Source organism: Onychomys torridus, chromosome 1 (assembly GCF_903995425.1).
Source record: "Onychomys torridus chromosome 1, mOncTor1.1, whole genome shotgun sequence".
NCBI classification, from domain to species: Eukaryota; Metazoa; Chordata; class Mammalia; order Rodentia; family Cricetidae; genus Onychomys; species Onychomys torridus.
In genome coordinates, this window is record NC_050443.1 from 66,195,523 (window position 1) to 66,208,997 (window position 13,475).

The window sequence follows — 13,475 nt, forward strand, 5'->3', positions numbered from 1 at the left end:
ATGGTCCGCAAGAAAGTTCCTGTTTCCCTCTAATACCTCATGAGATGGATATCCATTGCACCCATTTTCCTTGCTAGTCTGGTCTCAACGCCTACTAGAGTGGCCAATTTATCTATGATTACAGCATTCTACATCTTTTTAGCCCCAAATTACAAACTCTCCCATATTTCTTCCATAAACCATTTTTAAGAGTCAATCATTTAAAATCTAAATAGGGTAGGAGAGAAGGAAAAGGGGGATAGAAAGTGATGTGATTCTATTTTAATTAAAATGTGAACTAAATAAAAATAAAATTATTTTTAAAATAATTTAGAAAAACACATAAAGTTCACCCTTTCCTTTATGACAGACAGAACTGGATACTTAACATGTGTTCTCACTTCCTGGTTGTCAGTAGCCCCTGTCTTTTAGACTCAAACTATGGTACTGGATCTACTGAAACTTATAATCTTCATACTTTAAATGGGGATATCAGATTTGAATACATTTTACTTGCTAATATTGAGCAATGTAAGAACCAACTGTGAAACTCTAATATTCTTATCTCTTAAACTTTTATGGGAAATAAACTACAGCTTCATGAAATATTGTGTATGTTTAAAAACATTTTAGTGTAATTCATAATTTATATTTTGACATAATTCTCATAAATCTACAAAATCTAAGAAAAGGAGTTGAAAGCCTTAATTTAAAAAAATAGCATGAAATTGAAAAGTATCATTTTGGTTTAAAAGCAGGTGTTGAACAGAGAGCATGTTGCTATTGGTCTTTATGCTATGATAGTTAATGGATGTTCAAAGACTTGCACCCCTGTTTCAATTCTTAATAATCAAATTTGAGTACTTTTCAATTTGAAATGGATATGTACCTTTATTCAGCTTGAAGAGAGCAAAGAAGACAGAGAGAAAAACACACACTCAGAGAGAGAGAGAGAGAGAGAGAGAGAGAGAGAGAGAGAGAATGAATATCTGATTGGTTTGTTGAGATGCTAAAAATGCAGGGTATATTATTGTGACATCTGTGCAGGTCCCCAAAACATTTTTGAGATAATGGAAACTATCCTGTTCTTCCCACTATATTTCATTATCTCCATGATGATCTCCACACTTTCAGGTGACCCAGGTGAGACCCTGTCTGGTCTTCTTCCGGTAGATTTTAATTAGGTCAATTTTCATCAGTTCTATGAAAATTATCACCTACATATATTACCTCTGGGTATTTTGTCCCAATTAAAGCCTATGTTCTCAGATCCTTTGCACTCAGCAGGATTCCCACATTTTAGATAAAAGAGAGCAAACCTATTCAATTTTTAAAAGACAAGAATGGTGTTTTACTCATCTAGAAACTTCCTGTAATGTGTTATAGACAGGGTGAACCATCTTTAAGACTTTAATGAGGGAAAGTTAACAACAGAGAGCTTCATTCTCATTTTCGATTGATAAGCAATGCCTGGTAAGTATCCTGTGATCATAGTTTTTACTCTGACATTCCTTATTTACAGTGGGATTCCCCAGCAGTTCCCTACTTCAGTTTGAAAGGTTTTAAGTTGAAAAAGGCATTTCAATTACAAGTCCTTAATAGTTCAGAAAAACCCATCTTATATTTTTACCTAAGAAACAACCAGTAATTTCATTAAAAGAATGTCTGAAGACAGTGTTGCATCACTTTAAGAGAAAAGCAATCACAGAGAAATCTTGCAAATTTATAGAAGTTTCATTTCAAATATGAGAATAATATCATGGACTGTGGTGGACTGAAGTGTCACATATCAAACCAAAGAGCTGATCATAGTGTATCTATGCCACCCAAATAATACTTAGTACTTTCAAATATCTTTTTATTTACTCAATATTTGAAAAATGTACACAACTCTATATAAACAAATTCCAGAAGGGACATAATAATTTAAACATTTTATACAACAGACACATCACTTCTTGGCCTTGGCTAAGATCAAGTATTATATAAAATAAATTTATATTTTATTTTAAATTTATGCTACATATAATATTAATATATCTATGTATATATTACATATATATAATAAGATGCTTATAAGCCTAGTATAAATTAATCTCATAAAATTATTACATTTAAAGAGGTTTTGGGAGATTAACATTCCTCTGTACACTTCTTTCTTTAACATATTTTAAAGGCTTGTTTATTTCATTAAAATTATTATTACATTTCCCCTCCTTTCAAACACTCCCCTATACCCCATTTTGCTTTCTTTCAATCTCATGCCTTTTTAAAATTATTTGTTGTTATATGTGTGTGTGTGTGTATGTGTGTGTTTGTATGTATGTGTGTATATATGTACATACATATTACTGAATACATGTTTATAGATGTATTGACTGCTTGGATGTGTGCGTCCCACCTGCATGCAGTACCCTTAGAGGACAGAAGAGAGTGTTGTATCCTCTAGAGTTGGAGTTATGGATGATGGATGGTGTCAGCCACCCTGTAGATGCTGGAATCTAAATCCAGTTCCTCTTCCTGACCAGCATGTGCCCTTAATTAATGAGCCAACTTTCTAGTCTCTTCAGCAATGTTTCCAAAGATTTGCCCCTGACTAGATCTTGAAGACTTTTCTTAGTGTTTTCACATGTTATTTTACTATAAATATATGTTAATATATTAAAATCATATATAGTTCATTTTTAAAAGTAAATAAATGATGCTTAATGTATCAAATATAATGAAAAAATTTTTAAATTCTTATTTGTTAAAGAGAGGATTCATTTTTATTTAACTTGTTCCTAATCAATAGCTAAGCCACCCTGTACATGCCCAATCCTGTCTAAACTTGCTTTTATAATATTTCAACTGTAGACTTCCCACAGAAAACCAAGTATAAAAATTTTTAAATCAAAGTAATAGGATTTAAAATAAATTTATAAAAGCAATTTGTGAATATTAAATATTCACCTTTAAGAGCAATTTTCTGCCTGTCTTCAGATGTTACAAAAAGTCTAAAATTACATTCATAGATACAAAAGTATCTGGTTGTGTGTGTATGTTACATTATAAGAAACATTGTTAAAACATTGTATTTCTCCAAGAGGATTCATTCTTCTCTTTAGGTTGAAAAGAACTTTGTGAGTTTTATCAAAAGGGGAAATGTGTCCTTTGCAAGCAGTGTGGCTGCATCAGTTGCTGTTGCATGTGCTGTGGACATGTTACTCTGTAGTATCTTTTCAGGTCTTTAAAAAAGAAATGTCAGCAAATGAATCTGTATTGGTATATCAGTTCTAAAATATGCAAATATATATATTCAGCCTTGAGAGACATATTGAGAACCTCAGGATGTAATGGGATTTTTTTCCATATTTATACTGTAATTGAAGTACCAAGAGCTTAATTTTTAAACTTGGATGTTTAGTTTTCTAAGTTATACACTATAATATTTAAATTCAAGTAATGCTAACAGGTTTTCAAAGTGACCTATTGGAAGTTTTAGGTTGGTTGTAGAGAGTCAAATAGTCGTCCCTGAAAACCTACATATAAATAACACATGGACTTAACAAGTTATATTTAGCAATATATGAATATATACATATATTTTAACAAATCCATTCATGTCTTCAATAAAAACTGATTAAAAAAGAGGCTATGCGTTTGAAAAAGAACATGGAGGGTGTATGAGAAGATTTGGAGGGAGAAAGGAGAAGGGAGAAATGTTGTAATTATATTATAATCTAAAAACAAAACAAAACAACATAGCAACAAAACTAAAACCACACAGCAGCATCATGAAACATTCCATGTCCCTTCATTTTCCTGTTTGATTCTGTTTGCAGATCTAGAGAAATCTCATGAATGTGGGAATTTAGCAGAAATGATGAGAGGAGTGTCTGTTTTGACTTCTGTCAAACCTTCAGAAATGAATTGATTTTCACACTTAAAAACATTCTATCCTATACATGTATTGATCATTTTTATACAAGAATTTTATTGAATAACATAATTTTTTTAATTTATTGACATTAATATGTGATTTGTATCTATCCATTAATCTGTAAAGATCACTGACTGCTTATGTTGAAATTTTCCCCAGTGCAAAGATAAATTATATTTAATCAAGAATTTTGACAGATTTAACGCATTAAAGTGTAAGATCTATTAATATTTGTTCAGTATTTTTAAATTCATAGATGTTTTTCAAAGTGACTTTGTCTTTCTTTGGTATGTAGGTGATGATAATTTTTATTAAAATTAGTTTTTAAGTGTTTGCAATTTTAGTTGTAAAATTTCCTTCATTTTATTGAATTTGTCCATGAAACCATCTGATCCTAGAATATTCATTTTGGGGAGGAATTAAAATTCTAACTTGGCATCCTTATATTCACTGGTATGATCATTTTCTACCTTTTAAAGAAGCTAAATCCATATAAATTATAGAATTCTGGAAATTAATTCATTTCTGACTTTGTGCTTGTTTTCATACAGCTTTTAACCCTAGCTCCTTTTACTTCTACGGCATCATTTTTGTTTGTTCTTTCAATATATTTTAATAAAAATATTATGTCATTCCCCTTTCCCTTTTATACCTCCAACCCCTTAAATACTCCCCTTCCCAACCACTGCCATGTCTCCTGCTTTCAAGTAGATGTTCTCTTTTGATTTGATTATTATTGTTTCAAATATGCATATGCACAGTTATATAAATATAGCCTGCTGAATCCGTTTTTGTTTGTTTGTTTATGTGTATATGTTTTCATGGCTGACCACTTGGTACCGAGTAACTAGTTAGGAGGCTCATCTTGGGGAGTTGCTAATTTTTCCTCTCTCAGCAGTCATTAATTGCTGTGACATCAATTTAATGTCTTGTCTCCTTTTATAATGTTATTTATATGACATATATTTTTATTACATTTTTATTTTACAATTTTTCAAAACTCCATCTTCAAGTTTCTGCTTTAAACTCCATTTACTTCATATCTTTCTAATTTGAGGCTTAATTTGTGTTTTGCTTTTTGGTACTTGATATAAAAAGCTTTCAGTTAAAATTTTTATTATAAGCTGGGCGTGGTGGCACAAGCCTTTAATTTCAGCACTAGGGAGGCAGAGGCAGGCAGATCTTTGTGAGTTGGAGGCCAGCCTGATCTATGGAGTGAGATCCAGGAAAGGCACAAAGCTAACAGAATAACCCTGTATTGAAAAAAAAATTATTATTTTCATTTTAATATTACTTAATTATATGTGTTTATTGTTATTAACTGTCCTCAAGTGGTTAACTTGATGGCTACAAGAGTTGTCATATTGTACTTCTTTGATCTGACATATTTTCCAAGGTGTAATTGAGTTCTTCCTTAATCTATTTTTTTTAAATGACAGGCATTTGTGATTTTTTTTCCCATTTTGTCACTGATTCTTAGTTCACCTTATAACTAAAATGAATTTGGGGTTATTTGGTTTGTCTCCTAACTTGTTAAGACTTTTTTGCCTCAGGATATGGTGTGTCAGACTTGTTTCACTGAGCATAATATTCTCCAGGACCATCCATGCTGCTGTAAATGTATTAAAGACAGAGCACAGAGGTGATCACAGCTGCTGAAGAAGTGATGAATCACAGTGTTGGGGGATACTTGGTGCACACTTATCCTGATCCTCTTGAGGTAAATTTTCCATTTATTTCTGTTATGTCCTCTTAGTCCATGGTGTTCATACCTATAATTTTTTAATTTTTTTATTTTATAATTTAATTTAATTTTACATATCAGCCGTGGATTCCCCTGTCCTTCCCCCTCCCCTGCCTTCCTCCCAGCCCACCTCCCATTCCAATTTCCTCCAGGGCCATACCTACAATTTTTAAAACTGATTTTCAATATGACTTTTGGTAGTTATTGACGGCTGAGTATTCAAACCTTTGTTGTCTCTACTGTGGTAATGATTGCAAATCTGACAGCTTGCTTTTATATTGAGATGCTGTAAGGTCAAAAGCACAGTATTTGTAATTTTAATTAGTTCCTTTTGGTATCTTTTTACTTAGTAATAACCTTGACTCCAGTGACAATTTTTTAACTTAAATTTTGTACTGTTCAATAAAAGTATATTCCTTCTTGTTTACTTAGGTTTCTTTCTGCATGAAATATCTGTTTCCATCTCAACTGCCTATATAGTTAAATATGAATTTAGATTCTTGTAAATAGGACACAAATAATTATTTTCCTCATTCTATGTTTCTTAGTGTATACAGTTAACATATTTCAGTTAATTTAATTATGGCTAGTAAAAAAGTAAGAAAGAAAAAGGAAGTACAATAAAAATAATCAAGGCATGTTAAATAGGTAAATGTCAAATTATTCTTTTTTTAGTTGGTTGGTTTTGTTTTAGTTATTCAAGACAGAGTTTGTCTGTGTAGCCCTGCCTGTTCTGAAACTTTCTCTGTAAACCAAGCTGGCCTTGAACTCAGAGATCTGCCTGCTTCTGCCTCTGAGTGCTGAGGTTAAAGCATGAGTTACCACTGCTGGCTTTCTTTAAATTATACTTATTTATTTTAGTTTTTACATGTGAGTATTTCACCTGCATGTATGTACAATGCAGCATGTATATGGGTCCTGCCTATAGGTACTAGAAGGCATAATATCCCCTGGAACTGAAGTTACAGGTGGTTATGTATCTCCATGTGGGTGGTGGGAATCAACCTGGGTCTTCTGCAAGAGCTACAAGTTATTGACCACTGAGCCATCTCTCCAACTCAAAAGACAAAGCAAAATTAAAAAGAAAATCAAGATATCTCTTAACTCAAATGATGTAAAATTGTTCTTAAAGAGAGTATGTTTACTTAAAATGAATCATCAAATGACTTTATATGTTGTGCCATTCAAGTTGTCATTTTTTAAGTAAATACATAAATTCCAAACAAATGAAACTGAAATTTAGGGGAGACAAAACTAACTCATTAACTGAAGCCTTGATGGATAACATTATAACCTTCAACATATATAGACCAAACTATAATCCACATCTTGTAGAGCTTTTTTTTCTTGACTACTTGTGGTTTCAAATTTTAAAATGCTTCAATCTCTTCATATGAGTTTTGATAATGTTGCTTTTTGAGTAAAACTAGTTCAGTGTAATATTTACATACAAATGAAGTTGCTTCCCAGTTTATCAGGCTAACAATGAAATAAATACTCATTGTCTCCCTTTTTCCAAATTACGCTATGCTTGTATTCTCCTTGGCACTCCCTCTCCCCAGCACATACTCTACTGAAGCACACATTTCCTGTCCCTGACCTCAGTTTCTATACCAGGTAGAGTATACCTGACTAAAGTTTGCTTTTTAATCATTGTCTAATTACTTCTAGAAGAAGACTGAATAATTGCAATATAATCGCTAAATCTTCAGAGAAGGATATATTGCACAGGAATTCACATAACAATCACTAAAATTGAGTCAGAACCAACTGAGCTGAGCAGAATGAGCAATACAGCTAGAGGGTGCTGCAATCACCCATACTCTTTCAATTTCTCACAACACCAGTGGCATTAATTTTCACAACTGCTTAGAACAATTGAAAGAGATCTCCCATGTGGGATAATCTCATGGACCTAGTCACACTCCTAATGGCCACTCACCAGTCAGCTACAGTTAGATTTTTTTTCTTTGTAGTTATGATGCCAGGCAACCTTGCCAAAGACTTCATGCAATATTGTTTTGTGTTTTCTTTTCTGTTTACTATATTGTCATTGTCATATAACTTCCAACATTGATATTAAATTTAAAATATATACATGATAAGAATTTAAAAATCTCACAGATAACTAGGTGGTGGTGGCATATGCCTTTAATCCCAGCACTTGGGAGGCAAAGGCAAGAGGATATCTATGAGTTCGAGGCAAGGCTGGTTTACAGAGTGAGACCCAGGACAGGCTCCAAAGCTACAGAGAGAAACCATGTGACAAAAAAACAAAACAAAACAAAACAAAACAAAAAAATCTCACAGATAGTATCCTGTGCTTTTGAAAAAAAAAAAAAAAGGTTTATAATTCTCCTGACATGGCCATCATGGACTTTTGTCAAAGGATGCTCTTTGTAGGTGACCAAACTTCCTTTTCTGCAGCATCCTGTAGCCAAAACCAAAAAAACCATGGATGCTGCTTCCTGATTTGATCCCCATTTACTCATTTTAGTTTGCCACATTACACTGCTACTGAAGGTGACTGGGAACATATAACAGACGCCAGAATTGCTAAACTCTTGCAAGATGGGTTATCTATTGATAAAACCCACATTAAGAATCTTTTTACTCTTGAACCAGAAATGTGTTAGGTTTTATGTTCTTTAATGATAAGTCTTGAGTTGCACCTTTTAATTTCACTGTTCACGTTACTGTGGTTCTTAAGTATTTTGTCAACATGTTTAGACTATGTTCCTGAAAGATAACTGGCAAATATAGTACAGATTGGATGATCTATTCAATAGAGGCTATACTAACACCATTAGGAAAACATTTTTGTCTTTTTGCATCTTGACAAAACAATTTACTACCAGTATTTGAAATGAAATAAATTGTGCAAATAGGATTAATTAATGCTAATTTTCTGTGTCACTCAGCTTTCTATTGTCACTAAATGAGGTTTTCTTGACTTTGGTGCATTTTATGCTCTTAGAATTTTGAGACTGAAAAAATAAAAGACATTCAATACATCTGAGTCTTTCACGAAAAAGTGACTGTGGCTATCTCACTGCTTGCCTTTGCTTTGTTACTTGTTTTCTTTCTGTTTCATAGAGGCTTTTCAACTCTCCTTAGGCTGCTTGTTCCTTTTAATTAGTTAGAGTTTCATATCTAGGAAGTATCTTTTTGGTTGTCTTGACAAATTGATAAAACTTCTTACAGTATTTGAAAAAGCTGATAGCAGCTTGCCTTTAATTTCATGAGCTTTGACCTCTACACTTTAATACTCCTGCACTTGATTATAAATTTAGGAATTCCTTTTTGCATTATTCATTATCCAGGGGCTGTAAGACTATGCCAATCACTACTGGAAGGACATGGTGTGACATTCAGTATCATATATTAGAGTCAACCAAACTTGGAGTCCAACTCATAAGAACATAAAAGCTGTCATGTAGAGCATCATGTTTAGTTTTATGAATAAAGTTGTGTTTACCCCAACCTAGCTAGCCAAACAATATTCTTAGTGTTTGCTGTAATATGTATATAGCTACTGTTCACATATAAAAACACTTGATTTTAAGAAATTGAAATTATCATCTATGTAATGATATAAAATCTGAGACAGTTGCTTAGACTCTCACTTCTTCCATACTCATCTTGTACTAGCTTACTTAACGTGTCCTGTTATGTTCATGTCTCTGAGCTTCACTCTCATTTTCTCCAGCCCTCCTCATATACATACACATTTGTGTGTATACATGAAAATAACCATAGTGCATAAAGGCGTTCCATATGTAAATACACTTATTATAATAAATATTAAATATATGAACATGGTTTTAAATATATACCTCACATGTTAAATTTCTCTGGGTATTTCTAATTGTTTCAGGTAGTTTATCTGGAAGAGGAACTTGCCATATATTAATCAACTTAATATTTGTTAAAAAATAACTTACTATTTGTTAAAACAGTTAAAACTGTTAATGAAACAGTTATTTTATGAAAATTAACACTGTTTATCATCATACCATACAATCAGAAAGACTGATACATCTCTGTGTATTAACAACTAAGCATGATGAGAAAAAGTATGTACATAAGCCAAAGAAACAAATATTTGGTTTTTCACACAAAATGGCCAGTTCAGAAAACTGAAATAAAGAGCATTAAGAAAAATGCTAGTAATTATTTTTGGCTATTCTTTGTCACTGCTTTTCTTTTTCAGATAAATTGTACTTTGAGAGAATGGCCAATTCCACCCTGGTGACTGAGTTCCTCCTAGAGATTTTTGCAGAGACTTGGGAGCTCAGGCTCCTACTCAGTGTGCTGTTTCTGCTGGTGTACCTGGGCAGCCTATTAGGAAACCTGACCATCGTCATTGCTACCACAGTTGACCAGACCCTGAACACACCCATGTACTTCTTCCTCAGGAATTTGTCCATCTTAGACATGTGCTATGTTTCTGTCACTGTCCCCAATGCCTGTGTCAACTCTCTCACTAACCACAGAAATATTTCTGTGGTTGGGTGTGCAGCACAGGTCTTTTTGGTCTTCTTCTGTGCATGCGTAGAGGTTCTGTTTCTTACTATCATGGCTCAGGACCGCTATGTGGCCATCTGTAAACCTCTCCTCTATCCTATGATTATGAACGACCAATTCTGTGTTCAGATGACACTGGCTTCCCTATTTACCTCTCTTATCATTGCGGGTGTGCACACTATCAAAACCTTCCAGCTGTCTTTTTGTCACTCCAGCATGGTCCCTCAGGTCTTCTGTGATATCCCCGCTTTGCTGAGGCTTTCTTGCTCAGACACCTTTAACAATAAACTCTTAATTCTTCTGACAGCCATTGGAGTCAGTGGTACCTGCTTTACCTTGATCACCATATCATATGTTCACATATTATCCACTGTGTTGAGGGTTCCTGGCAAAGGAGAGCGAGGGAAGGCATTTTCCACCTGTGTCCCTCACATTATTGTAGTGTCTGTGTTTCTTACTTCTGGTGCCTACGTCTATCTAAGAATTCCAGTAACTTCAGAGTTAGTTCAGCAGATTGCTCTTTCTGTATTTTATACTGTTTTTCCACCATTCTTGAATCCTATTATCTATAGTCTTAGAAACAAACAGATAAAGGAGGCAGTGAGGAAAATAACATTAAGATTTTCTTTTCAGAGTTGAATGTAAAAAGAAATTGTATTGGTCAGGGTTTTCTGGAGGAAAACACACAAGCACACACACTCCCCAAAGGTTTTTTTTTTTTGCCATTTTATCGAAGAGGTTTTTTGTTTGTTTGTTTGTTTGTTTGTTTGTTTTACATAATTCATTCTGATTATAGTTACCCTTCCCTCTGCTTTTCCTAGTTCCTCCTCATCTGTCCTCCCATCTGGATCAATCACCTTTCTATCTTTCATTAGAAAGCAAACAGCCTTCTGAGGGTTAATAATAAAATAAAGTATAGTAAGATAGGAAAGAAGCCCAGGTAAAGGCATATAAAACATGTAGATGGAGAGTTCCACTCATTCAAACATGGAAGAAGCCCATTAAACACCAAGTTGTAAGCAGTTATATATGCAAAAGATTTGTAGGGCAAAACACATATATTTTTATCATCTTATTGTTTTTAATTTTCATTTTACATATATGTAAAATGAAAATTAAAAACAATAAGATTATAAAAAGAAAGTAAACAAACAAAATGCCCTGAAAAGAAATTATAAGTCAAGAAACCTCAAATGATGCCCTTGAGTTTATTTCTGTTAGCCATCTAATGCTTGGTGTGTAGCCTACCCTTAAGAGTAGTTTGATTATCCAGTGAAACTCTCTTGGAGGAAACTAAATTCTGTAGGGCCCTGGAACTCCCAAGTTGGGTAACTGCCACCCTGCTTGCCTGACCTTGACCGTGATGTCCTCCCTAGCTGATTCCCTGCAGGTCTCCACCCTCCTGAATGCTCACTGGAGGTTCTTTGTGTATCCTGCATTTCCTGCATTTGGTGTAAACAGCTTAGATGCAAGAATGTAGAACATTCAGTAGAGACCTTCTGCCCTCCGGGGTTCCTCCATTGTGCTGTAAGCCTGTATTTAAGGTTCCCTCCTTTCTTCAATAAATGGCATTTGGCATCCTCTGGCACAAATGACTGGCTGTCTTTTGTCTCTGTTTTTTGATCCACAGCCCCTTGCTGGGACATGGTAAGCTAGAGCAGTTATCATTAGAGATTATTCCTGGGTTAGGTGTCCAGGCATGTCTCAATTCTCATTTCAGCTCTAGGACCCCATCGGGTGAGACCCACATAGGCACCGTGCATACTTCCTCAGTTTCTATAAAGTCATATGTGCATAAATCATGGTGAATTGGAGGATCTTGTTTACTTGGTGACTTCCATCAACTCTGGCTCTTATACTGTTACTGCTTTCTATAGCACAGGGCTCCTTGAGCCTAGAGGGGAAGCATTTGATGGAGACATCCTATTAAGGCAGACTGATCCAAGATCTCTGCATAATTTTTGGCTGTGGGTCCCTGTATTTGTTCCCATCTGCTGCAGGAGCATCGTTTTATTGCTAAGCTTTTTTTTATTATTTAATTTCTTTTTTTTTAGAACAGTAGTATTTTATTTTATCCTAGATCTATCTGGGGCTATCTAGTCTCAGGTCCTTGATCATCCAGTCAGTGGTGGGTAGTAATTCCATCTTGCAGGAAGGAAATTAAATCATATCTGACATTGTTTGGTTACTCCCATAAACTATGTGTCAACATTGTACTAGCATGCAGGGAAGATACCATTGTAGACCATAATGTTCATGGGGGGATTGGTGTTTACATTTTTGCTTTGGTAGCATGGAAAGTACCTCCTTGTAACACATACACTAGAATATAAGAGTTAAGACGCTCTGAGGAAATCTGATTCACCTCATGTTCAGTGAAAATGTGCAGGTTTGTCTTAAGCAATGATGCCAGTTTTTGCAGGGCAATTCACAGACTTGGCATTGGCCTGGGTTGTGTTGGGGGTTCCAATGGGACCCCTGTCGGGAACAATTCAGTGTCACATAACCCAACATAGGTACTGGGAGCTTCATTTAATGAAAATATATGGCCAATTCAGACTCTGTCTCTTCATTATTTGACGACTTCCTTTAGATCACCTTCATGTGTGTATTTATTTTGAGAAGCTTCTACTGTGTGAAGTTTCTGTAATATTGTCCCAAAGGCTGTTATTTTTACTTGTGTTCCCCCATCGTTCTCCATCATCTCCCTTTTCTCTCCCCCACTGTAATTAATTCCCTTATTCCACTGACTCTTTCTTCCATAACTATTCTATTTCACTATTCAAATGAGATTTCTTCCCTACTTCTTACTGCATACCTAACTTCTGTGGCTCTTTGTATTGTAGCTTGGTTGTCATTGACATAAAGGCTAATATTCACATATTGAAAGGCCATTGTAAGGGAAACAAGGCCCCCACACTAACTCTGCTAATTGCAGATTCAGTGGGAAATACTGCACTCTGCCCCCACGCCCCATATCAGAAAAGTTAGCCCACCATGCTGTGCTAACAGGATGCTTGCCAATTAACCCCTGGGGTTGTGTTTGCAAGATAAATTGCTTGGGAAGAATGCTTGCCAATTAACCCCTGGGGTTGTGTTTGCAAGATAAATTGCTTAAGAAGAATGCTTGCCAAATAACCCCTTGCTAGATCAGCTTGGAATTCATTTACCTACCCAGACTCTGAGAAAAGACCGTGGAGACATCTGGCATAGAGGTGTCTACACTCTGGGTGACCCCACTCCCCTGCCCTGGTAGAACTGCCTCATAAAAGGCCTGTGAGCCTTAAACTCGGGGTCACCAGC

General features: G+C 34.8%; 1 protein-coding gene across 2 annotated transcripts; it reads left to right on the forward strand.

Annotated features, from left to right (window-relative positions):
- Window positions 1-2,449: 2,449 nt before the first annotated feature.
- LOC118575359 (olfactory receptor 14C36) lies at window positions 2,450-10,853 on the forward strand. 2 transcript variants are annotated; one of them, XM_036175943.1, is made up of 2 exons: window positions 2,450-2,466; window positions 9,878-10,853. In XM_036175943.1, exons 1-2 carry the CDS (start codon window positions 2,450-2,452, stop codon window positions 10,809-10,811), a joined length of 951 nt encoding a protein of 316 aa, XP_036031836.1. In that variant the 3' UTR covers window positions 10,812-10,853. The 2 variants fall into 2 exon arrangements, with proteins under 2 accessions (XP_036031836.1, XP_036031845.1); XM_036175952.1 differs by lacking the exon at window positions 2,450-2,466 and having other exon boundaries at window positions 9,864-10,853.
- Window positions 10,854-13,475: the final 2,622 nt, after the last annotated feature.